Source organism: Chrysemys picta, chromosome 10, assembly GCF_011386835.1.
Source record: "Chrysemys picta bellii isolate R12L10 chromosome 10, ASM1138683v2, whole genome shotgun sequence".
Lineage (NCBI taxonomy): Eukaryota > Metazoa > Chordata > Testudines > Emydidae > Chrysemys > Chrysemys picta.
The window spans coordinates 13,201,560-13,225,404 of record NC_088800.1 but is presented as its reverse complement, the minus strand read 5'-3'; the positions used below and the strand labels follow the sequence as shown (position 1 = coordinate 13,225,404).

The window sequence follows — 23,845 nt, the reverse complement described above, 5'->3', positions numbered from 1 at the left end:
ATACCGAATACAATGAAAAATAGGAACTTTTAGGGAGCTACACCAGAAAAGAGGGAAGGGAAGGCTTCTTACTCTTGTTTCTCATAATGACTGTGGGTAACGAAGAGGTATCGTGTGCCTGAAGCATCCCTTTTTGTATCTGAAAGAAAAAGAGAGAGGTTTAATTTTTCCCGCCCAACATAAATAAAGGGATGTGTATATCCACAGACACCTTATTTTAATCACGCAGTAACACCATTCCGAGTTCCCTCAGAACAGCTTAGATCCCAGATACAGTGCCCTGGGTATCTACAAGCAGCAGCATCTTCAGCATGGTGATACAGTCCAAGCCATCACAAGGTATGCAATCAAATATGGAGAAATATTTGCAATAAGAAGTAAAATAGGGAGACAATAATCCTGATATAGTTCTGATATTGCTAGATAGCTAAGTGTATTAAAGCCAAAAGGATCACTGAGGGAACAGTATACATAATTGTAGTGGCTAGCTGTTAAATGTGCTCAGCACGGTGAACACAGCCCTTGCCTCAAACAGCTTATGATTTAAAGACAGGAGCAAAAGCCTCGAACAGGAAGAGCATGGTGGCTTGGCGAACCAGGATGAGAAGGGGGCTCCCCGCACATGGGACAACCAGGAATTCCAATCAGAGGCGCTCATCTATATTAACATACAAAAACTGCCTTGAAAGAATATTAAAGTTGCGAAATCTAGCACTTAAAAGTTAAAAAAATGCCAAAATTAAGGTTGCCCATGTGACCTTAATTTGGCCCCATGGTGCACATGCATTATGTTGTAATCCAGTTACAGGAACAGATGCTATTTTTTCTATAGGATCCATGCCTCATTCAGTGCACAAGATGGACGGTGCTAACAGACTGGGGAGCTAGTCTATATTTCATTGCAACCTCATCCCAATCTCCCTGCTCACCGTACCCACCGCACCCAGGCCCAGCTCCTCTCCCTGCTGCCAGGGGAGTGTGGAGGGCACAGAAGAGAGTATCTTCCTGCTCTGGGTTCCTGTGCCCACGGCCACAGCGGCCCCTGGTACCGGGAGGAGCAATAGCAGGGGAAATCCAGTGCAGCCCTGGGCGGCAGCATGCTCAGTTGCTCGGTGAGGATGGTACATGCTCACTCTGGTCGCATGGAGATGCACAGGAGAAGAGGCGCTCCATTAACGAACTGCTATAGTATCTGTTTTATCCTCATTGATCAATGCGTGGCTCCACGCTGTGATTACTGCACGCTATTCAAACCCTACTCTGTATAGAGAAGCATTAATCTCCTGATGGCCTTTTCAATGTAGCACCTGAGTGTTTCACAAATGTTAATTAGTTGATCTTCACACACCCCATGAGGTAAGGTATTGTTACTCCCAGTAGTGTAGTCAAGGGTAAATATGGGAAAACTCTTCTGATTTGGGGAATATGGAGTGTAGGTTAGAGTAGTTTACTCAATTCTTCTTCTTTTTTACCGTTTTACTGATGGGAAACTAAGGCACGGAAGCAGTAATGTCAAAGTGTCCATTAATTGTGGGTGTCTGATTTGAGTTGCCCGTAGCCTGATTCTTCGGAGAACATAGCACTATATCTCTTCAGAACAGAGCTCCCACTGACTTCAGTTGTACTTCTGCAAATCAGACCTCAAGATCTCAAGTTAGGCTCCAAGAAAGGGAAGGACACAGGGGTCATGTTAGAAAAGTTTGGTTTAAGTGACTTGTCTAGCATCACAAAGGAACTTTGTGGCAGAGGCAGGGTGGCATTTGAATGACTAAACAACAAGACTATCCTTCTTCTTCCTGCAATCCACAGCCTCATTCACTACACACCTTCCAAGTTCTACAACAAATGAGGCAGGAGTCCTACCTACAGCTGCCACACTAACTACACAAGTTTGATTCATTTCCTGAGCACTGTCCAGTCTCTGCACTGAATGAAGCAGGGTCCTGTGGATCATGTAAAGACTGTATCATTATGCATATGCACAAGAGGGCAAGTTAAGTTTGCAGAGGGCAAACCTTAATTCTGGTATTTACTAACTTTTGACTGCTTGACTTTTCAACCATAATGTTCTCATACAGTAGGCTTTTTTTGTATGTAATATCCTAGTGGTTTTTTTTAATCACACCTAGAAAACAAATTCTATATTGTGGAACCATATTGACTCCCATATATATATATATACACACATATATAAAATCAGCAGCACTGCTGGAGTCTTTAGATCCACAGCAGAGACCTGTCACTTAGGCTCACATGGTAACTCACAGCAGTAGTAGGTTGGCATCCTTTATATGGGACAGTCACTAGAGGGAGATGAGCAACCTCCTTCCCCTCCCCCGTGCTCAGCTCCATGTCCCAGTCCTTGTTTCCCCCTTCCTCCACCACTTGTCCCCATCCCTGCCTTCCCCTGGCTCTAAACAAACAGAGCTGCATTTTACAAAACTTAGAATGATTTTTTCCTATTCACATCAGGCAAGGGAAGCAGAATTAATCTACAAAATTTGGGCGAGTATCATACATTTCAGGAGAGTTTAGGAAAATGATCCCCCATAACAAGGGATTCTGACATTATGCCCAGCAGACTGAAAATTCCATTCCTGCACATGTTGCAAAAGATGTCTGTATACTAAAACACTTCAAAATAAATGTCATGTTCAACAGACGACATGAAACCTCTCACCTTCATTTTGACTTTTGCACAGGATGCGAGACTCTCCTTACAGCCTTTGTGAACAATTGCATTGCAGTCTGTAAAGTGAGAAAACACACACACAAAAAGTCAGGTCAGAAGAAGTTTGCCTTTTGATTTCCTCTTACATTTCTATGCGAGACCGTGGGGTAATTAGGGATTTTCACTTCCACTCAAACTAGAAGAGCAGCTCTAGATATTGCCAAATGTGCTGCCTTCCATGATAATTAGGCCATAGACTCATAGACTTTAAGGTCAGAAGGGACCATTATGATCATCTGGTCTGACCCCCTGCATGCTGCAGGCCACAAAACCGTCCCTACCCTTCCCTTGACTCTGCTGATGAAGTCCCCAAATCCTGTGTCTTGGTGACTTCAATTGGCAGAGATCCCTCCTGCTAGCGATCCCTGCCCCATGCTGCGGAGGAAGGCGAAAAACCTCCAGGGCCTCAGCCAATCTACCCTGGAGGAAAATTCCTTCCCGACCCCAAATATGGCGATCAGTAAGACCCCGAGCATGTAGGCAAGAGTCTCCAGCCTGACCCTTGTTAGCCATTATACTATTTACCTGCTACTGCTCGGTATTCCTCAGCTAATATGTTTTACCATTAAACCATTCCCTCCATAAACTTATCTAATTTAATCTTAAAACCAGACAGGTCCCTCGCCCTCACCATATAATGATTATTAACAAGATTTCCCCACAGATTTCAATTGATTGGGAGTTCTGCTTAAAAATCAATGGCATACAATGCCTCAAATTACACAAAGATGCTTGTTACTCTTTAGATGAAAAATAAGGGGGTGAACAGGAGTCACTGAACAACTAGGGACATGATTGAAGATTTGTAACTTCACAGGCAGGCAGAAGTAGGGATTGATTATAACAGCAAAAGATTCTCCTTAAACACAAATATCTTCTTAATTAGAGCAAGAATGACAGGAAACCAGATGCAGGAAAGGAACAGGGAAAAAAAATATATTGCATAAGTGTGAAAGGATCACTCCTTTATATTTATATCTTCCATCACTCTGCAGAGACGCCAAAGAAGGTAACAGGAATGAGAGTCGGGATACTGGGTTTGAGATTTAGACTCTTGTCCACCTAGACTGAACTCATCAGTTTATTTCATATAGGCCACGTTCCAAGGGTAACAACTCTCAACTCACTGCTTAATACCAACCTGGCTTGCACATGGAAGTGAAAAAGCTCCACATCCCAGTCCTAATTCCCTGAGTCAGCCAATCACTCAGTGCATCAGATTTTGTCCTAATCATCATGGAGATAAGCTGTCCATTAAGGCTGGGCTCTACAAAAGGGGGCGCAGGGAGTTCCAGGTCCATCACACACTGATTTATAATGGGATTTTGGTTACTAACTCCTTGAAAATCCCCAGCCTAAAAACATTCATATGAAATTCAATATAACTAGATCCAGCAAATATACCTGGTCACGTTTGTCTATTCAGGGAAATCCATTTTAAATATTTAGTTTGCAAAATATATTTAAAAGGCTTCTAATAAAGTCAAAAATAGCAAAACCCCTGAACGGACAAACAAAAATCCACAAATCATCATTAAATTCACAGATATGTGTCTGCTAAATGAAAGGATGTGCATGAATGTTGAATGCGTCTCTGAGAGCGGTAATGGGCGTTAAGGTTTACGCTCTTTTGTTAACTTCCCACAATTTCCTGTACATATGAAAGAGAAAGACAAAAATGTTTTTATACAGCATGGCAGGTTAAGACTATCATAGCTCGGATCAAGGGAAAAAATGCAACGGACCTAGAGAACTTTCTGTCTTTTTCTTGCCTCAGAAACCCTTTCCTTCCTGTTTGATACAACACCCCATTTTCCTTGCTCATGGTTGTAGTAACATATCCTATGATCCTCACAGCCACCGGAGAACTGGTCAAGAATCCCTAATCTTGCTGCTCAGTGATGCTCTTGAATTGGGTGAAGTGATGCCCCTGGGGGAGTTGAGACTTGCCATGGCCTGACCCAGGCTGTAAGCATTGCCATCACAGCAATCCCGCTAGGCTACCAGGATATGCCAAGTCAGAACTCGTCTGAGGTTGAACACACGTAAGGTTTCCTGTACATACTCTAGTTAGGAGGTTGGGAAGTCTCTTACAAGGCTAGTGCCACTTCTGTTTTATATACTGTCTAGTGAGAAAATGCTTTTACAATGAGTTGCCATCACCTTAGTCCAGCGGTGGGCAAACTTTTTGGCCCGAGGGCCACATCGGGGTTGCAAAACTGTATGGAGGGCCGAGTAGGGAAGGCTATGCCTCCCCAAACAGCCTAGTCCCCGCCCGTCCCCTGCCTGCCCCCCTCAGAACCCCCGACCCATCTAACCCCCCCTGCTCCTTGTCCCCTGACTGCCCCCTTGTGACCCTAACCGCTCCCCTGGGACCCCACCCCCTATCTAACCCCTCCTGTTCCCTGTCCCCTGACTGCTCCATCCCCATCCACACCCCCGCCCCCTGACAGGCCCCCCGGGACTCCCACGCTTATCCAACCCCCCCCCGCCCCCCCCCGTTCCCCATCCCCTGACTGCCCCCCCGAACCTCGGCCCCATCCAACCCCCTCGCTCCCTGTCCTCTGACTGCCCCCCGAGACCCTCTGCCCCTTATCCAATCCCCCCGCCCTGGCCCCCTTACCATGCCGCTCAGAGCAGCATGTCTGGCAGCCGTGCCGCTCGGCCAGAGCCTGCCACGCTGCCCTGCAGGAGCTCGCAGCCCCACCGCCCAGAGCACTGCCCGTGCAGTGGCATGGCTGCAGTGGAGGGGAGACAGCAGGGGAGGGGCCAGGGGGCTAGCCTCCCCAGCCAGGAGCTCAGGGCGGGGAAGGACGGTCCAGCCCCTAGTTTGCCCACTTCTGCCTTAGTGGCTAGCATGTCTCCATGACTGACACAGCAGGAGAGACCCAAGTAAGTAAAAAGCTAGAAATATTATAGTCCAGTTATTTGAGTTAAAAGTACTAATAGCCCCACCCCACTTTAGGTAATCCCCTTGGTCCCTCCATCTCACAAATATACACATCTCACAAATGAAGCGCTTAGAAATTACAACAACAAAAACCTTTTATGAGAGGGAAGAATCTCTAAATCTGATTCCCTTGGCATTTCTGAAGGTGGGGTAAGATTGGATTCCCTTGAGTCAAACCTGCCCCTCCAATTCTGATTCTGGGCCTAGCTCTGATGGAGCTAAAAATCTCTCAAAAACAGATAATACTGTGATTTTCCCACCACATATGATGGCAGAAAAGTCTCAAGAATTCTCAAATGATTAGATTTCTAATAAGATAATAATAAGCATAAGATTTCTGCTGTCCTGGAACAGACATCCTGTCAGAACAGCTTGTGAGATTTCAGTGCCGTCAAATTCAAACTCAAGCCCTGATTTGGCCTTGAACCTGTATTTCAAACCCTAGCCTAAACCAAATCCAGACTCAAATGTCACTTCCTCAGCTGATCTCTACAATAAAAACCCAAGCACTTCGGACAAGATAGGAGCTGGGAGCTGGCCAGGCAGCAGTTATTAATTCACTTTAACTGCTGCAAAAGTCACTGGATGCTTTTATATGGAAATTCTAGACCAGCAACAAGTTTCAGCCATGCAGGGAGATTCTTCGGCTCCCCTCACCCCCCAATTACAAAACCATTAATAATTACAGAAGGGAAAATTTCTGCTTTGCCCAAGCTGGTATTTTACATTAAAAAAAGAAATGAAAGGGAAAAAAAGGCCAAACTTATTCAAAATTTGACCTTTAGAAACATCTATAATGTCTCCATTTTTTTTTTAAGAAAAATTTAATTTTTTCCAATATGTTTGGAGCAGTCAGCTGGAAAAGTAATCTGAATAGTTCACAGGTACATTGGCTTACAATAGGCCAAAGCTCTGTAGATGTTTTTTAAAAGTCTACTCTCTTAAGAACTACCATAGTAAATACTGGCCATTAGTGCAGAAAAGTAGTGGAATGTGAAGCAAGGAGTGCTATATGAACAATAGACCTCTGGACCATTGCTGTTGAATATTAGACATTTTAAAAGGGAGTCAGCAGACTATCATCATCACAATCAGGAATTGGTTTAATTTGTGAGACATGGGAACTGGCTGGTGTCCTCTGATACAACGCAGGTTGGAATACATGCGTGGCAATCATCCCCAACTGAAATATGAATCTAGTATTCCTTCTGTGCACAAACCAAAGGGCTCCATTAACAGAAGAGGAACAAAACGATGGAGGAAAGCCACAAAAAACAGCCAAATGATCCTAGTAAAAATTCAGACAGCAACAGTTTTACACAGAATATATGGAAGTGAAAATATGTGACATAATCAAGAAGTTGAATCTCTGCTTTATGTGTAAAACTCAACACAACTTTAACTATAAACTTGCTACTGGCACCTCCATAATGACAACTTGCTTTTGATTTCACAAAAACACACTTTGCCGCTTGGCTTGAAAGTTTCACACACTGATGTGCTGCATCCCATTTCCCAAAACAATACACTTCCTCTCTTTGGAAAGAGTTGTGCAAGTTGCAAAATGAAGCAAGTACTGCAAACCAACGAGGCCCCTGAAACCCGTGTGTCTTTAATCTGACACAACAATCCCTGAAAGAATATTTGATTCTTAGGCTTCATCTGGCCTCCTGAATATTCCATGTGTTCTATAGCGAGCTAACGTACACTGTACATTACTTTAATTTTGACAGAAGCTGTTGGCTACACCTACACTACACATTACCAGTGGCGGCATGTCATGTATATGTAGCTACACAGGCTGCATCCACACTGTGGGGTGTAACTACACACGTCAGTGAAAGGTTTTGGTGGGAGAGGCAGTGGGGATGGGTGAGCCCTTGCCAGAGTCTTTCCGCGTGCAAGGGGAATGCTCCTGCAGTGGGGAGCTGGTGGAACCTTTCCCCCCTGCGAGAGCCTTTCCCGTTCTGCAGTAGGAAGCTACCCAAGCTTTTCTCCACTACCACTGCCGCCAGAGCCTTCCCTTGCTGGGGGAATCTATTCCTGCGGCAGGGAAGGCACCAGAAGTGGGACACTGCTCTTTTTTAGCAGTGTAGACAAGGAGGCATGAGGTTGGCGGGTAGAGAGCATATAGGGTACATATTCGCATACATACCCACACCCTTCAGACATGTCTTTACTTGCCTATGCCATGCTTTGCCAGCTTTAATGCTATTTATTTATACCTGTGCTAGGGGAGTTATGTGGGATGTACCCCAGATGCTGCCAAAAAAGTGTGCAGTATAGATGTAGCTTAAGGCTATATCGACAGTATGCTACAGTGCACCGTGTGCCACTGTACAGACTATGGTGGGTGTGAACAGCTGTACGCCCTCTAATGCTGCACTACAACACCCCCGGGCGGATACTGCGGGCATAAATTATAAGTCCTGTTTGACGAGAACTATGTTAACACGAACGAGGAATCTTAGTTCACGCATGCAGCGTCCACACGAGGAAGTAACAACGCAGCACTTTGGCCCACACTGCTATTCGCACCCCATAGTCCAACTTTTTGGGCAGTGCAGACAAGCCCCAAGTCAAGTAGGGCTGGATTACTTACACCCATCGAAGCAAAAAATAAAAACACAATCACACAAAACTTATGCCCAAGCTAAAGCATCCTTTATTCTGGACATCGTACAATGGAGTAGATGACCTTTGCGGTCCCTTCTAACCCTATGGTTATATGACTCTTGGCTAGGACACTGGATGTATATTTAGTCACAATGCTTAGGTGAGAGAGAGTTCACATGTATATATGTAGGAGGAGATTTTGAAAGGCACAAAGAGCAGCTAGATAGCCAACTTCCATGACAAATAAATGGATGCTGGGTACCTGATACCCATTTGTATCTTTGAAAATCTTCCCCTTGCTCTCTGCATGCCATGACTGACTGACTGCAGGGAAGCAGCTACTGTCATTGCGTAGCAAAGATGTTTAATACCTTTGTTTGATAGCGATAATCATCTTACTTTTTTGTGAGGACAGGACCCTAGGCAATTTTCATTGTGCGCCACAGCCTATGCTGTGTGCATGCATATTCACTTAAAATAAACCTTGCATAGTTTAAACCTGTATACTGAAAGGAAATGCAACACATAAAAGTACATCCGGGACAATGTTAATTTTATAGGCATGGAACATGTATCCCTATCTGCACAGGTCCACAGACAGTCAGGAATTTATTAACAGCTACATTTTGGAGCAATTTTAAGCTCATCAGAATGTAACAAGTTAAATCAGGTAATGTTTTGTATCCTAAATGGATTGGGAGGATTTAAAAAATAAGCACAGGAGGGGAGAGGATGGATTTATGCAAGCATAACTGTTAAAATTTTCCACTTCCTGGCAGGTTAACACGGACCAGTCTTCGTACAATTGTGCTGCTGTCTTTTCTCCTTCAGGAAACTCCAAAGTTGCCTCTGAATCTAGAGATACAACTAGTTATTGTTCCCTTCCCTCCCCCCAACATTTTTAGACGCTGGTCATCTATCGCAGTTGAGTGTCCTTGTGCTGCCTGCCAAATGGGTGAATGCTGCAGTCTGCATCCTCTAGGAGAACAGGCCATTCACAGCTTCCTACTTTGCAGTAGTTTGGGGCCAGAGCCTCTCTCCCAGTGGAAAGGCAGCACATGCTGAACAGTTCTCAGATCAGCAGCCAAGCACCAGATTGAGAGCCAGTGGACTCTGCTTCCGACCAGGAGAGGTACTTATAAATACTTTGTATTGTTTCTAAACACGAGGATAGAAATTATCACTGATTCAATAGCAAGTGATCAACAGCACAGGGCAGCTTTCTAAATATCCTGCAGTTTTGAACTGTAAACTGAAGGAGTGACTGTTTTGGTCTCTGCTGAACTAAGTCTGACAACCTTACTGAATTCACGTGGTGGATTGTAATGCGAAGAACATTCTACTTAGGGGCTAGAACAAGAACATCAAACGAGTTTAAAGAGAAGCCCATATCTCCCGGTGGCCAACGTGCTGGCGATGCTCCATTTAGGTTTGGCACAATTCGATTTTTTTCTAATTTTGACGATTTTTATCAATGTTTAGTTTTAAGATTCCCCTCCCCAATTTTTAAGATTTTTTTCTAACTACTTTTATTTTTACAGCTGTAGGGCTGGGCTAAGGGCAGTGCTGGGTGTTGGGCTGAAGAGGTGTCCCTGTGCAACCGAGGGACCCAAAACATTGGGGTGGCAAGGTGCAGGGGATGCTGCGGTCATCATGGTGCAGCAGAAAGAAAACCCCAGCCAGGACTGGAAGAAGGAGGAGGAGGAATGGGTCCCTAGCTGCAGAGACAGCAGGGTCCTCATAGTCCTGGCCAGGGGTATCTACTTTGCCTCCCTACCACACCTTGCGCCTGCAGGGATCATGTGTCATTGGCTCTGAGGCAGCGCAGGAGAGCTTTATTGTCACGGACCCACTCACTCATTCAGAGGGCTCCCTGTAGGCATGCTGTTACCCACAGCTTTTTTTCCCTTTGATTTCAGTGTGGCAGCTGAAATTGACATTTACCGACAGTTATCGATTAAAATCAAATGTGGCCAAGCCTAGCTACATTATACCTAGAGAGTGTTGATTACATATTCCACAACACTAATGCATTTATACGTATATGCCTTTCCCTCTAATACTCACCCTACGCATGCATCAATAAATAGCTGTTGTTCATACAGTGTTTTCAACATTATATTCTACATATGCTTTGAGACTACATTAGTCTAAGCCAGGGGTAGGCAACCTATGGCATGCGTGCCAAAGGCGGCACGCGAGCTGATTTTCAGTGGCACTCATACTGTCCGGGTCCTGCCCATCGGTCCGGGGGGCTCTGCATTTTAATTTAATTTTAAATAAAGCTTCTTAAACATTTTAAAAACCTTATTTACTTTACATACAATAGTTGAGTTATATATTATAGACTTATAGAAAGAGTCCTTCTAAAAACATTGAAATGTATTACTGGCACGCGAAACCTTAAATTAGAGTGAATAAATGAAGACTCAGCACACCACTTCTGAAAGGCTGTTGACCCCTGGTCTAAGCCAACAGCTACTACTAGGCAGAGAATAGATAAACTACCTGTTTTTTGTTTTTGTTTCTGATTTGTACCTGACTCATCAGCAACAAGTAAGCACATCTCAGGGACCTGGAAATTCCCCTTACCAAAAGCACCTGAATGGATGGTAACATGTATCAACGAGTAGGGCAACTACTCTTAACCTTTAAAGCACAGGATTTACTCAGGTCTGAAAGCTGTTTAAATAGAACTGCTACAATCGACTAAGCTTGCACAGAAAAATGGCAGTCCTTTGATCTGAGACACAACATCATCACCATGCACATATGCGAGGGGAAAAGTGTGAGTGTATTCTAATTTCATAATGTTGTGTTACTGCCACTGAGAACTCACTGGAACACTGAATCAGTATTTGCTGGAGCTAAAGCAGGAGGTAGGCTAGCGATAGGATAGAGAGAGTTTTTTTTCCTGAAGTTAAAATGGAAAATTAAACAGTCATGATCCAAGCTAGCTTTCCTTATCACCCCCAAAAGCTTTAATAATTTATCTCAGTCCCTAGCACTAGTAATACACCACAGTCCTGATCTGTTACCTCTAAACAGATACAGATGACAATACTGAACAGCATCATACCTGTAAACTGGGCCAAACATCAGCTATGAACTAGATTGAAAATCAGCCTCCATTTCACTTGAGAGTCATATTTGAACCCTTGCTACCTGACGTGAAAGGCTGATGCATTAATCAGATCTGGTTCTCCCTTCTCCCTGATCAGAATTCTCAAACTTGTAGGGGGAATAAAGCAAAAGTTCCATGACCAGCATCCTGATTCTGGCTGACAGGCTTTCCACCAACAGTGGAACACAAAGAAAAAACTACTTACTTGCACAGAGGTGTGAATCTTTGTTGAAAGGTTTCATACAGTGGTAACAGTTGACTGGACCCACGGTAGGGGTTGCACTGAAGAGGTGTCCATTTAACATCTTCTTGTCTTTTTCTCTCTCCTTGGAATCTTTGTCCTTCTCTTTAGTCTTCTCCTTATCTTTCTCTTTTTCCTGCAAAGGGAAAAAGGACCTGTAGAGTCTAGTGACAAATCCCTCATGCTATGAGTACATTGATCCACACACCCCTTACCAATAGCCATATGTATTCATAGATCTCAGCTAGGGAAGCAAATGCACAGCCTTCGCAGAAAAAGATTAACACTCTAGATTTCCCGTGTCCTCTCTCTATACAGGCATTTTACAAGTACAGCAGCTCAAGAAATTAGGTCTCTTCTCATCAAAGCATCTGTGTTTCTTCCCATCTTTGGCTTTAAACATATGCCCTTGTTCTGATCATCACTAAAACACAATCTCTGCAGCACTTCCAACGGATTGTAGCATAACTAAAATACAGGTTTTGTGTAGGCCAAGCTTTCAATGTGAATTTGAATGTGAAGTTAATTTTTACGGCCAATGTAAAAACTAATTTTTATAAGTGTATTTTAAAGGAGAAAGACGGACCTTTATTTCGGGGTGGGCTGATAGAATTCTGTTCCTTATTTTCCTCTTCACTAGTTTGAGCTGCCGTCTTCAGTTTCATTCAATCAGCTGTGAATAATCTCCTTGGACAGTGTTTCCCAAACTTGGGACGCCGCTTGTGTAGGGAAAGCCCCTGGTGGGCCGGGCCGGTTTGTTTACTTGCCGCGTCCGCAGGTCCGGCCGATTGCGACTCCCGCTGGCCGCAGCTCCAAGCCAATGGGAGCTGCTGGAAGTGGCGTGGGCTGAGGGACGTACTGACTGCCGCTTCCAGCAGCTCCCATTGGCCTGGAGCAGCGAACCGCGGCCACTGGGAGCCGCGATCGGCTGAACTTGCGGACATGGCAGGTAAACAAACTGGCCCGGCCCGCCAGGGGCTTTCCCTGCACAAGTGGCGTCCCAAGTTTGGGAAACACGATCCTTGGAGATATGGATTTTTCACAAACTTTCTATCCATAGCACGGTAGAGTAGGTTGATTTATTGAACTATGGCTAAATGGGACTCCAGGTTACCCAGTACCGGCTTGTTCACTGTGCTCTGGCTTTCTTAACTGCAGAGACCAGTAAAGGCAGATGATGGCTGCTTTGCAAAGCCTAGGTTCTGAGCTCCCCATGTCTCGACAGCAGGGGAGATAAGACTGGTCAGATACATAGACTAGCATCAACACATTATATAAAATCTTAAAGAGGCCATACTGGTTACTCTCAGCTTTGGGAATCCAGAGCACAGCCGCTTTTGGTAAGCTGACTAGCAAAGCCTTCAGGCCCATCCGCTCTGATTTTCAGAAGGGTCCCTCCTCCTTCCCACAAAGAGATTGTTGTATCAGCAAGATTACGCTGCTTTAAATATGAGGCTTGAAGTTCCCTCCCAATCTGGAAGCTTAATGGGTGATTCAAAGCAAGTCACAGAAAATGCAAACATTCCCATTTTCACAGCCTGAGTAGCACATGACTAATATTGAGACGATGAAAAAATATAGGAAGTGACAATATGTTGGTTTCCTTCTATGTTTGGAAGTCCTGTTAAATATGGGTCATAACTTACATCAAACACAGGAAATTTAGCTCTCTAGTATGTGGCCTGCATCACTGCCACCTTCATGAGAGTTGCACATGCAAAATACAAATGTGAATAACATTCAACCCTTCAACGAATATATATCTGCACATACACACACAAAGCATTTAACTGCTGATTACACAATGCAACCCCATTATCGTCTCAACGATAATCATTTCTATCGCAATGGATTATTGAGACCATGATGGCTTTTGTAAGAGAATGGAGGCTAAAGTGAAATTATGAAGGTTTTCTGTGGATTTATATGTTGTTAATGATATGTAACATGCCTAGAGCTAAACATTTTTCCAATAGAGGTCTAAATAAACAAACAAAAGATCCCTCCTGCTGCCCAGCAGCAGGACTGAGGAACAGCAACAAAGCAGTTAATACCAGGACAGTGAATACAAGTTCTGCAGTCCCCATGAGGAAAGCTTTGAGCCTTTGATATCACATGCAAATAATTAGTAAAAAGTTTAACATTTCTGTCTGTCTCTCTATGAATCCAAAACGGAGTCCACCCCTACATGGCCTTTAAACTAAAGTTGACTCTCTCAGTTATTGGCCCCAGAGCCCCTCTCAGCATTACATTCAGAAATGAACAATACTTAGGATGCAGTATTAAATGTGACAATCTTATCTGGCGCAGACAAACCTGAAACTGCCAGCAGTCCCCTAAATCATCTAGACTGGATTAGAACCCTGTGAACTACAGGTGAAAGGCTCCATGTCCCATTCACAATCTGCTGAACTGTGCAAATCCAGCAGCGTTCACTTTGGAAGGGGCTCAGGACTTATACCCTGTAAGGATGGTAGCAAATCAAGACCAAAAAGTTTGCTTGAATGTCAGACTCTAAGGAACTCAGACCTCCGAGGGAAGGATCTTACTCTCACCCAGACCCTATGCCTCTGTGAACACTTAAACACTCCTAGCAATGCTAAAAGAGATTAACTTTATAACTTCCCAGGGAGTGCAGCTGGTATTTAAAGACAGGTTTTTGCAATTTGGTAATTTTGGGGTCTGGGACATTAACCGTCTTTTATGGTTTTATAAAGAAAGAAAAAACGTTTAAAAAAACTAGATGATTTCAGTTAGACACAGGAAATACTGCACCACCTTTAGTAAGGAAAAAGCCAACTTTCATACGGTGGGTTAATAACCCATCACAAAGCATTACCTTAAAATTAAATGTTCTTTCTACACCACCCATTACTGAAGCTTCCTTCAAATAACAGCATGAAAATAGAAACACTTTTCTTCCATAAAAAAAAACCACCAGCACGGTTGAACCAACCAGTTCACTGGGTAGCATACTTAAACATCAAATTTCAGCGTGAAATAACGGTTAAGTTCTTACCTCCCAATGCGTCATTCCTACTAGTCTCACTGTTATTCCAGGTATTTCACTAAATCTACTCCGTTTTACCGACATGCTTTCCCAGGGAAAGGAGCGCTGTTCTCTATGTGTATTAGTCCATAGTGACAGCACACTGGTCTGCTCAGTCTGCCACCACAGACTATTGGGAGAGGAAGTAAGATTGCTTGGGCAAGGGAGGGAGGGAGGTCTGTTTGCTACTGACTTCCTTAAAGATGATCTTAACTATTTTGCGGCTGCTTGTATCACATTTTCCCCTAGCTAGACCTGTTTACAAAAATCAGAGGGGCAGTGACGAGAAGAAATGAATTTTAAAAGGAAAGTGGCACTTAAATTGGCGTCCAGAACTTTAAAAGAGATTTAATAAAACAACCCCTCTATGATACTTGGGGCATTTATGAGAAGAAAATTTTATTCTGTTAGAAATAGATGCACATTTAGTGTACCTCACCAGTATTTAGTACTTTTGCAGTACTCTGTTTATCAAAACACTTCTCATGAAGATGGCTAGAGAGGTTGCTTTTGTATATCTCATTCACAGATGTTTACAATCTCACAGTTCTTTGAAATGCTATTTTGAAAAGCTGGTGGTGTTTAAAACTCCCTGGATGCAGACACCTACTCTAACTGCACAAGTGAATGACAGGAGAAATTACTTAGCCTGCTTTTCTTAATTGGATTCCATATTTGCTGTCATTCCCCAGAAATTCATTTTGAAAACGGAAGAAACTCTGAATATTTTTCTGACTAAGAGCAATATCACACAGTAAAGATCGTGTGTATATGAACCATTTTATGCAATTAAGTTGAATGGAGTTTCACCAATGTAAAACTGAAGTAACATGATGATGCACTCTAGACACACTGGTAAAATTACCCACTTATCTATTCCCCCCTTCATTTTTAATTTCCCTTGTGCCTATATGTCTCCTTTTGCATTGTTGTTAACATAATTTTTTAAAAATATATATTGGTCGTGGTCTTCGTCAGAAAGTTTATTTTACAACTGATCTTAGAAAACTGCATTATCTAAAACCAAGTTCTGAGCAGAGCAAAATCTGTTAGGAGCAACTGTATGTTTATGCCTCTTGCTCTACTAGAAACAGTTAGAAGAAACAACCAAATCTTCCTGTTCTACTTCCTCTTTCAAGGGTTGTTTTTTGTCTTTCATGTTTTAATCTAAAAAACTCTTCTTCTCTGTGATGATCCAGTCCTCCGAGGAACGTGAACCTGTATTTTTCAGACTTACTGTATAAAATTGCAGTAATTAACACAAAAATATTCCGAAGCAAGAAGAAAACAAAAGTGTTTGACTTGGATATCACTCTGCATTGCCAATTAGTAAAGAGTCAAAGCTGCTAGCTGTTGCGAGCTTTTAAAAAGCAAATTGTGTTTACTATCTTGGAGGGACTCTTATTTTATTAGAAAGTTTTAAAGTAGCCAAAAAAGCCAGAGTGTGGCAGTCTCTGTGGCACGTGGTTTAATAGACAAAGGTACAGGAAGTGTCGCAATGTGCATTCTCCACGTACTGTCTTATCCCTCATCCTAACAGAATCTTTCTCTATATACAACTGTGATCTACTACGAACTCCCAGTTCATGCCTTATGGCAAGGACTGTCAGCAAATCCCCCAACTGTACATATTCCACAAATTCTCACGAGTGGTTTGTATGAAGGGTTCTATATAAATACATTCTCTCACATTGAACTTTGCATTGGAGAACGGGGACAGCTGTCATATTCTTTTGAACTTGTCATAATCGGATGCAGCTCTGGGGTTGTCAATGACCACAGCATGCATCCTGTAGAGATAGATCAACAAAAGGGAACTGATCTCCCTTGTGTAAGGGCTTAAAGATGTCACAATCTCTAGATGATGCACCAGAGATGACGCCACTATTGTACATTTATTGTATTACCACACAAAGGCCTACCCGTTAAAAGAATGTTAAGTTTGGAAAGTCAAGCACCAGTGGGCCGGGCCGGTTTGTTTACCTGCCGTGTCTGCAGGTCTGGCCGATGGCGGCTCCCACTGGCCGCGGTTCGCCGCTCCAGGCCAATGGGGGCTGCGGGAAGTGGCAGCCAGCACATCCCTCTTCCCGCAGCCCCCATTGGCCTGGAGCGGTGAACCGCGGCCAGTGGGAGCTGCCATCCGCCGAACCTGCAGACGCGGCAGGTAAACAAACCAGCCTGGCCCGCCAGGGGGCTTACCGATGTAAGCCGATCCCTGTCATATATTATTTTTTCCAGAGGAATCATTCAGTGCACAGGATGGCTGATGCTCATTGAACAAGCAGTTATTCAATATTTTGCTTTATCCCCATTGTTCAGTGTGCGGTCCCACACCTTATTTCCAGCACATTATTCAAACCCTGCTCTGAATGAAGAATTATTAATTTCCTTTTAAATTTTGGAATGGCACTCATCATTACAGTATCTGAGTGCTTCACAAACATTAATGAATTAATTTTCACAGCCCCTTGCAAGGTGATGTGGTATTATGCTTCATATTTTACAAGGGGGAACTGAAGCGCAGAGAGGTTATGGTCAAAAGATTCCACTACTTTTGGGTGTCCATTCTGAGATGCCTAGAGTCTGACTTTTCAGAGTAGTTAGCATTCTGTAGCCTCTCATATGTTCAAAGCACAGCGCCCAGTCACTTCAGCTGCACTTGGAGAGCTCATCACTTTTGCAAATTACACCCTAGGATTTCAAAACAGGCACCCAGAAAATGAGGAAAATACACACTTAGTAGCCACCTGTGCAAAGTTTGGTTTAAGTGACTTGTCCAGCATCCCATAGGAACTCTGTGGCAGAGGAAGGGATAGAAGCCAATTCTCCATGGTAGCATTCAACTGCCTTAACCACAAGACTGTCCTTTCTCCTCCTGCAGTCTCCTGCCTCAGTTCACTACACACCTTCCAGTTTTGGCAACACATGAGACGAGTCTAATTCACTACACAACCACAATTCATCCCCAGAGCCCAGTCCATCACATCCACAGAACGGTGCTGGGGTCCTGTGGAAAAATTGGTATGTGATAATGTTATTAAAGAGGGAATCATAATACATGCTCATTATGAATTAAGGTTGCACATGCAATCTTAATTCTGGCATTCCTAACTTTTGAGTGCTTGACTTTGCAACCTTAATGTTCTTTCAATGTCATTTTTCGTGTTCAATTTGCTATGTCTTTAAAAAAGCAAACTGGAAAAACAGAAATCCCATCATATGGAACCATACTGGCACTTAGACCTATAGCACAGACCTCTACCACTTGAATGAACGGCGTAACTGATAAAAGTAGAACGCTGTCATCCTCTATGACAGTGTTTCCCAAACTTGGGATGCCGGTTGTGTAGGGAAAGCCCCTGGTGGGCCGGGCCGGTTTGTTTACCTGCCGTGTCCGCACGTCCATCCCATCGCGGCTCCCACTGGGAGCGGTTCGCCGCTCCAGGCCAATGGGGGCTGCTGGAAGCGGTGGCCAGTACATCCCTCGGCCTGCGCCGCTTCCAGCAGCTCCCATTGGCTTGGAGCAGCGAACCGTGGCCAGTGGGAGCCGCGATTGGCCGAACCTGCGGACGTGGCAGGTAAACAAACCGGCCCGGCCCGCCAGGGGCTTTCCCCACACAAGCAGCGTCCCAAGTTTGGGAAACACTGCTCTATGAGAACCAGACAGTAGAGGGGGGCTGAAACACATATTTTGCCAGTGGGTTTCACAGCTATTTGCTGACAGCAGAGGAATGGGGACACTGATGAATCGTTGGGTACCATTTCAGGTTCTGACAGGGAGCGTGCTCTAGTTGTCATAGACCTTTCTGCCTTTGTTCCCTTCCACCCCACAAGTTTGGCACTTTTTGCCCCAGCCCTTTCCCAATCCTGTGTTTTCTCCTCCGCCCTCCCATACTCATGCTCCGCATCTGATCTTAGTCTCCTGAGCTCATCCTTGCACAGAGAGTCCTAGTGTCCCACTCTGGGGTTCATGTCTGAGTTCCATTCCTTCCTCCACCATGGCTCCCAATCCTAGTCTTTGTCTCCTGGCTTCTTGCCCAGCCAGAGTCAGTCTTCCCAATCAACAGGCTCCCCATCTGATCTCAGTTCCCCTCCCCCTCGGGTTCCAAGTCCCTTTGCCCAGACAGTCCCAGTTCCACTCTTCATCTGATCTGTCTCTCCCACCCTAGGGACTGCCAGTCTCCTTGGTCAGTTAGTCCCAGCCTCTCCCTAGCTACTAGTCTGATGTCAGCCCCCTGCTCTCCCAGGTACCTTTTCCCCAAGGCTCCTTGTCCTAATCTACTCCCTTTGCCCTCCAGGTATGGACTCTTGTTCCCTCAGCATTTGAATCACGGTGCTTCCTCTTGCAAGATTCCACAGCAGTGAAAACGCAAGCAACACAGTCTCCCTGCTCTTATTTCCAGTGTCTGTCCTTAATCTAAAACCAACTGCAGGAAAATCTGGCTCCCCCTCTGCAGCCTTTGTGCTGCAGCATTCTCAGTGGAGATGTAAATTTTGCTGAAATTAGTTGTCAAACACTATCATGTCTCTACTAGGGTTACCATATCTCATAAATAAAAAAAGAGGACCCTCCACAGGCCCTGGCCCCGCCCATTTCCCCACCCCCTAGCCCCGCCCCAACTCTGCCCCTTCCCCACCCTAACTCCGCCCCCTCCTCCCTTCCACTCCCAGCCAGGGGGAAAGGGCTGCCCCAGTGCTACCGGCTTCAGGGTTTGCCGGGCAGCCCCCAGACCCTGCGCCCCCAGCCAGCGTTTCCCCACCGCAGCTGGAGCCCACACTGTGTCAGTTACACAGAGCCTAAGAGGAACAGAGCATCCAGCCGCGGCGGCTCTGCTCCTCCCCGACTCTTTGGCTCTGTTTAAGAGCCGGGCTTCCCGAGCGCTACTGGCTTCGGGCAGCCCCCGTGCCTCCAGACCCTGCGCCCCCAGCCGGGCACTTCCCCTCCTGTGTCAGTTACACAGAGTCACAGCGGCTGGAGGCACTGCTCCTCTTCGGCTCTGCGTAACTGACACTGTGTCAGTTACACAGAGCCTAAGAGGAACAGAGCATCCAGCCGCGGCGGCTCTGCTCCTCCCCGACTCTTCGGCTCTGTTTAAGAGCCGGGCTTCCCGAGCGCTACTGGCTTCGGGCAGCCCCCGTGCCTCCAGACCCTGCGCCCCCAGCCAGGCACTTCCCCTCCCGGGCTCCGGCGGCGCAGGGTCCAGAGGCACGGGGGCTGCCCGAAGCCAGTAGCTCTGGGGCAGCCTGGCTCTTAAACAGAGCCGAAGAGTCGGGGAGGAGCAGAGCCGCCATTTTCCCGGACATGTTTGGCTTTTTGGCAATTCCCCCCGGACGGGGGTTTGACAGCCGAAAAGCCGGACATGTCCGGGAAAAAGAGGACGTATGGTAACCCTAGTCTCTACTGAACATGTGCAAACTGATATTCTTCAAAAGCTTATCATTTGGCAAATGTGGGCATTTTCCCCACAGGAAAAGCAAGAGGTATATTCCTGACACAAAGGCAACCCAACCCTTCTGCCAAATCACAAATTCTTGCTCCAATGCATGGAGATGCTGGAACTTCTCAGTGAACTTAGGGTTACCATATTTCCACAAGCAAAAAAGAGGACATGGGGGGAGAGGAGCCCCGCTCTAGCCCCGCCCCCATCCACTCCCTCCCACTTCCCACCCCCTGACTGCCCCCCTCAGAAGCCCCAACCCCCACCCGCTCCTTGTCCCCTGACTGCCCCCTCCTGAGAACCCCCCATCCTAACTGCCCTCTAGGACCCTACCTGTCCCCTGACTGCCCCGACCCTTATCCACACCCCCACCCCATATTCACACACCCCGCCCCCAGACAGATCCCCGGGACTCCCATGCCCTATCCAACTGCTCCCCGCCCCCTGACAGGACCCCCAGAACTCCCGACCCATCCAACCCCCTCTGCTCCCTGCCTGCCTCGACCCCTCTCCACACCCCTGCCCCCGACAGACCCCCCAGAACCCCAGACCCATCTAACCCCCCCTGCTCCCTGTCCCTGACTGTCCCAACCCCTCTCCACACCCCTGCCCCTCTGACAGCCCCCCCCCCCCGAACTCCCGACCCATACAACCCCCCCCTCCCTGTCCCCTGACCAGGGCCGGCTTTAAAGAGCCCAGGAATCAGGCTGCGCTCTGGCCGGGTTTGCGGGATTTGGGGCTGGGCCGGCGTGCTCGGCCGGAACTGGGGCTGCTGCCCTAGGGCTCGAGCCGGGCCGGGCCGGAGCTGCTGGGACTGGGGGTGCTCGGCTGGCGCCGCTCAGCCGAGGCCGGGCTAACGCACTCGGCCGGAACCTGGGCCGCCGCCTTGGGGCCCGAGCCGGGCCGGAGCCGCTGGGGCCGGGGCCGGCGCGCTCGGCCGGAACCGGGGCCGCCGCCTTGGGGCCCGAGCTGGGCCGGAGCTGCTGGGGCCGGGGGTGCTCGGCCGGCGCCGCTCAGCCAGGGCCAGGCTGGCGTGCTCGGCCAGAACCGAGGCCGGTGCCCTGGGGCCCGAGCCAAGCTAAGCCGGAGCCACTGGGTCCAGGGCCGGAGCCACTGGGGCCACCGGGCACTGCTCAGCCCGGGCTGGAGGGAGCCACTCGGCCAGGGCCGTGCCTCCCCAGAGCTCTCCTCCTCACGTCCCTCCCGCCCCAGCCCCAGCTTATCTGCTGCTGCCTCCCGCCTGCCCCTGCTTTTTTTCAGGCTTCCTGCGAAGATCTGATTCGCAGGAAGCAGGGGAGGGGGAGGAGCAAGTGGGCGGAGCATTCAGGGGAAGGGAGGAGGGGGAAGACAGCTGCGGGGCCGAACGGCGTAGTAAGGCTGCAGGGAGCCGGGAAGGTGCTTTGGCTGCCGAGCGGTGCTTGGCCGCCGCTTTTCTGTCCATCAATAGCCAACCGGGGGGAAATCCTGGACATTTTTAGATTTTTAAACCCCCCCCCCCGGACAGCTATTTATAGACCGAAAAGCCGGACATGTCCGGGGAAATCCGGACATATGGTAGCCCTAATGAACCAAATGTACAAACGTTTTCAACACCGGCAAAACAAAATATTTTCCCCTAATCTTGTTCTTGTAAAAGACTGAAGTATTTCTGCTGAAACAAAAAAACCCAAAAAACAAACAAAAAACCCTAAACACTCAGGGGAGGCACCCAACCTAGAATTTCAATGCAATCTGTTCTAGTCTAGCAAAGTTATGAGCAACTGGCAACCGGCTCTTATAACGGGAAGAGCTGGGCAAACTCAAGTATATGTGGCGCTACCAGCACTGCCTCAAATAGTTTTTTTGCCAACCACAACACATACTTTGTCATTGTTTATTAATAACATGCAAGCTATGACAAGGTCTCTATTATTAATTATTAAAGAGCCATGTCCTCCACAAGATCAGAGGAGACCATAAAGAACATGTGAGACAGACAAGCAGTTCTGTCTTGCCTGAACTGAAAATATAGCAACACACTTATCTAGCACGAGTCATCATTGGCTCCAGAGATTCAAATATAATGGAGCCCATGAATGTTTCATATCTTCAACTAAACCTCCATCCAAATCTGTCAGCAAATGGAAAAATATACATCTCTACCTCGATATAACGCTGTCCTCGGGAGCCAAAAAAATCGTACCGTGTTATAGGTGAAACCGCGTTATACTAAACTGACTTTGATCTACCCGAGGGCGCAGCCCGGCCCGCCCTCCCCCGGAGCACTGCATTGCCGCGTTATATCCGAATTCGTGTTATATCGGGTCACGTTATATCAAGGTAGCGGTGTAATTGTAAAAACTCCCGTCACTCAGTAGTAAGGGGAAAATCCATCATTACTTATGAGGCAGTATCCCTTTAAAAACAAAAAGGCTTTGGGGAACATTCAGCCAATTGAGCTGTTACATTGGGTGAATACAGTGTCTGAGGAAGAGAAGAAAGAAGACAAAATCTGAGTGGCACTCGCACCCACACTGAACACACAGGCACGTGCACTATATTCTTGATACATCACCCTTTTCCTGTTGCTAGTTTGGATTATTGCCTCGACTTGCCTTTACAATGATACTGTTTCACCAAGAGGAAACCTGATCTCTCCAGCCAATGAGGATTCTCAGAGCTGCATGGAATGATACATTTATCTGTGGGCTTTGGAAATTTGGAGAGGTGCTAATGTTTTAAATAATCACTGATCAGGTGCTAAAAGCACAGACACTTTTTAACTGGGAGGTGGAAATTACTATATCACTCCCGTTTAGTATTGCAAATTCTGCTAGTTTTCCTTTGCACACACAAATTGCAGTTTTTTAGGCCTTGGCTACACTCGCGGATTCACAGCGCTGCCTTGGCAGCGCTGTGAAGCGCGAGTGTCGCGCCGCCAGCACTGCGAGAGCTCTCTTGCAGCGCTGCAAGTACTCCACCTCTCCGAGGGGAATAGCTTGCAGAGCTGCGAGCGAGCGTGCAGCGCTGCAGGCGCTGATTACACTGGTGCTTTATAGTGCTGCGCTCGGGGTGTGTGTGTGTTTTTTCATACCCCTGAGCGCAGCAAGTGCAGTGCTGTGAATTGCCAGTGTAGCCAAGGCCTTAGAAAGGTTTGCAGTGCACTATTGTCTTGGGCAGTCACAGCTTATGACACAATAAGATGTGCACAGCTGGGTAAATCCTTGCAGACAAAATAGCTTTTTCCCTTTACATATAGGGACAGCAGCAAACCTAACTATAGAATACTAGATATTTGTTTTTGCTTTTTCAGTAACATGGTCCTTAAAAGGACACATTCCATATTGATACACTTACATTTTGACCTAGTTTTCCTCCCTCTCCAGATAACTGTTTACATAGTCTGATTTGTTCTCCAAAATAAATAAATACATACATGCTTTGTTCTAAATAAATCTAAAAATCAATGTCAGCAGCTCAGCCCCCAGGTGAACAAACCAATGTCTCTCAGGATCAATGGGATGTCATTACATAAAGGAAAATTTAGGCTGAAAACTCTGCCTAATGGTGGGATGTATCAGATCATGGAATAACCTCTCCAAGAAAGTGGTGGTTATTTGCATAGCTTGAATCCCTGAAACCTTTGGAGAGCAAAGTACTGGAAATGCAATTAGAGAACAGCCCTGCATTGGCAGGGGTATAGAGTAAACAGGATAG

The 23,845-nt window shown here is 46.3% G+C and overlaps 1 protein-coding gene across 23 annotated transcripts in view; it reads right to left on the bottom strand.

Moving 5' to 3' along the window:
- AKAP13 (A-kinase anchoring protein 13) overlaps window positions 1-23,845 on the bottom strand; it is a 341,004-nt gene that overhangs the window by 36,473 nt on the left and 280,686 nt on the right. For all 23 annotated transcript variants that reach the window (XM_042856648.2, XM_065559282.1, XM_065559288.1 and 20 more), the window contains 3 exons: window positions 11,627-11,798; window positions 2,681-2,748; window positions 73-139 (listed from right to left, as the gene is read on the bottom strand). In XM_042856648.2, coding sequence (XP_042712582.2) covers window positions 73-139; window positions 2,681-2,748; window positions 11,627-11,798 — 307 coding nt within the window. The remainder of the gene's footprint in view (window positions 1-72; window positions 140-2,680; window positions 2,749-11,626; window positions 11,799-23,845) is intronic.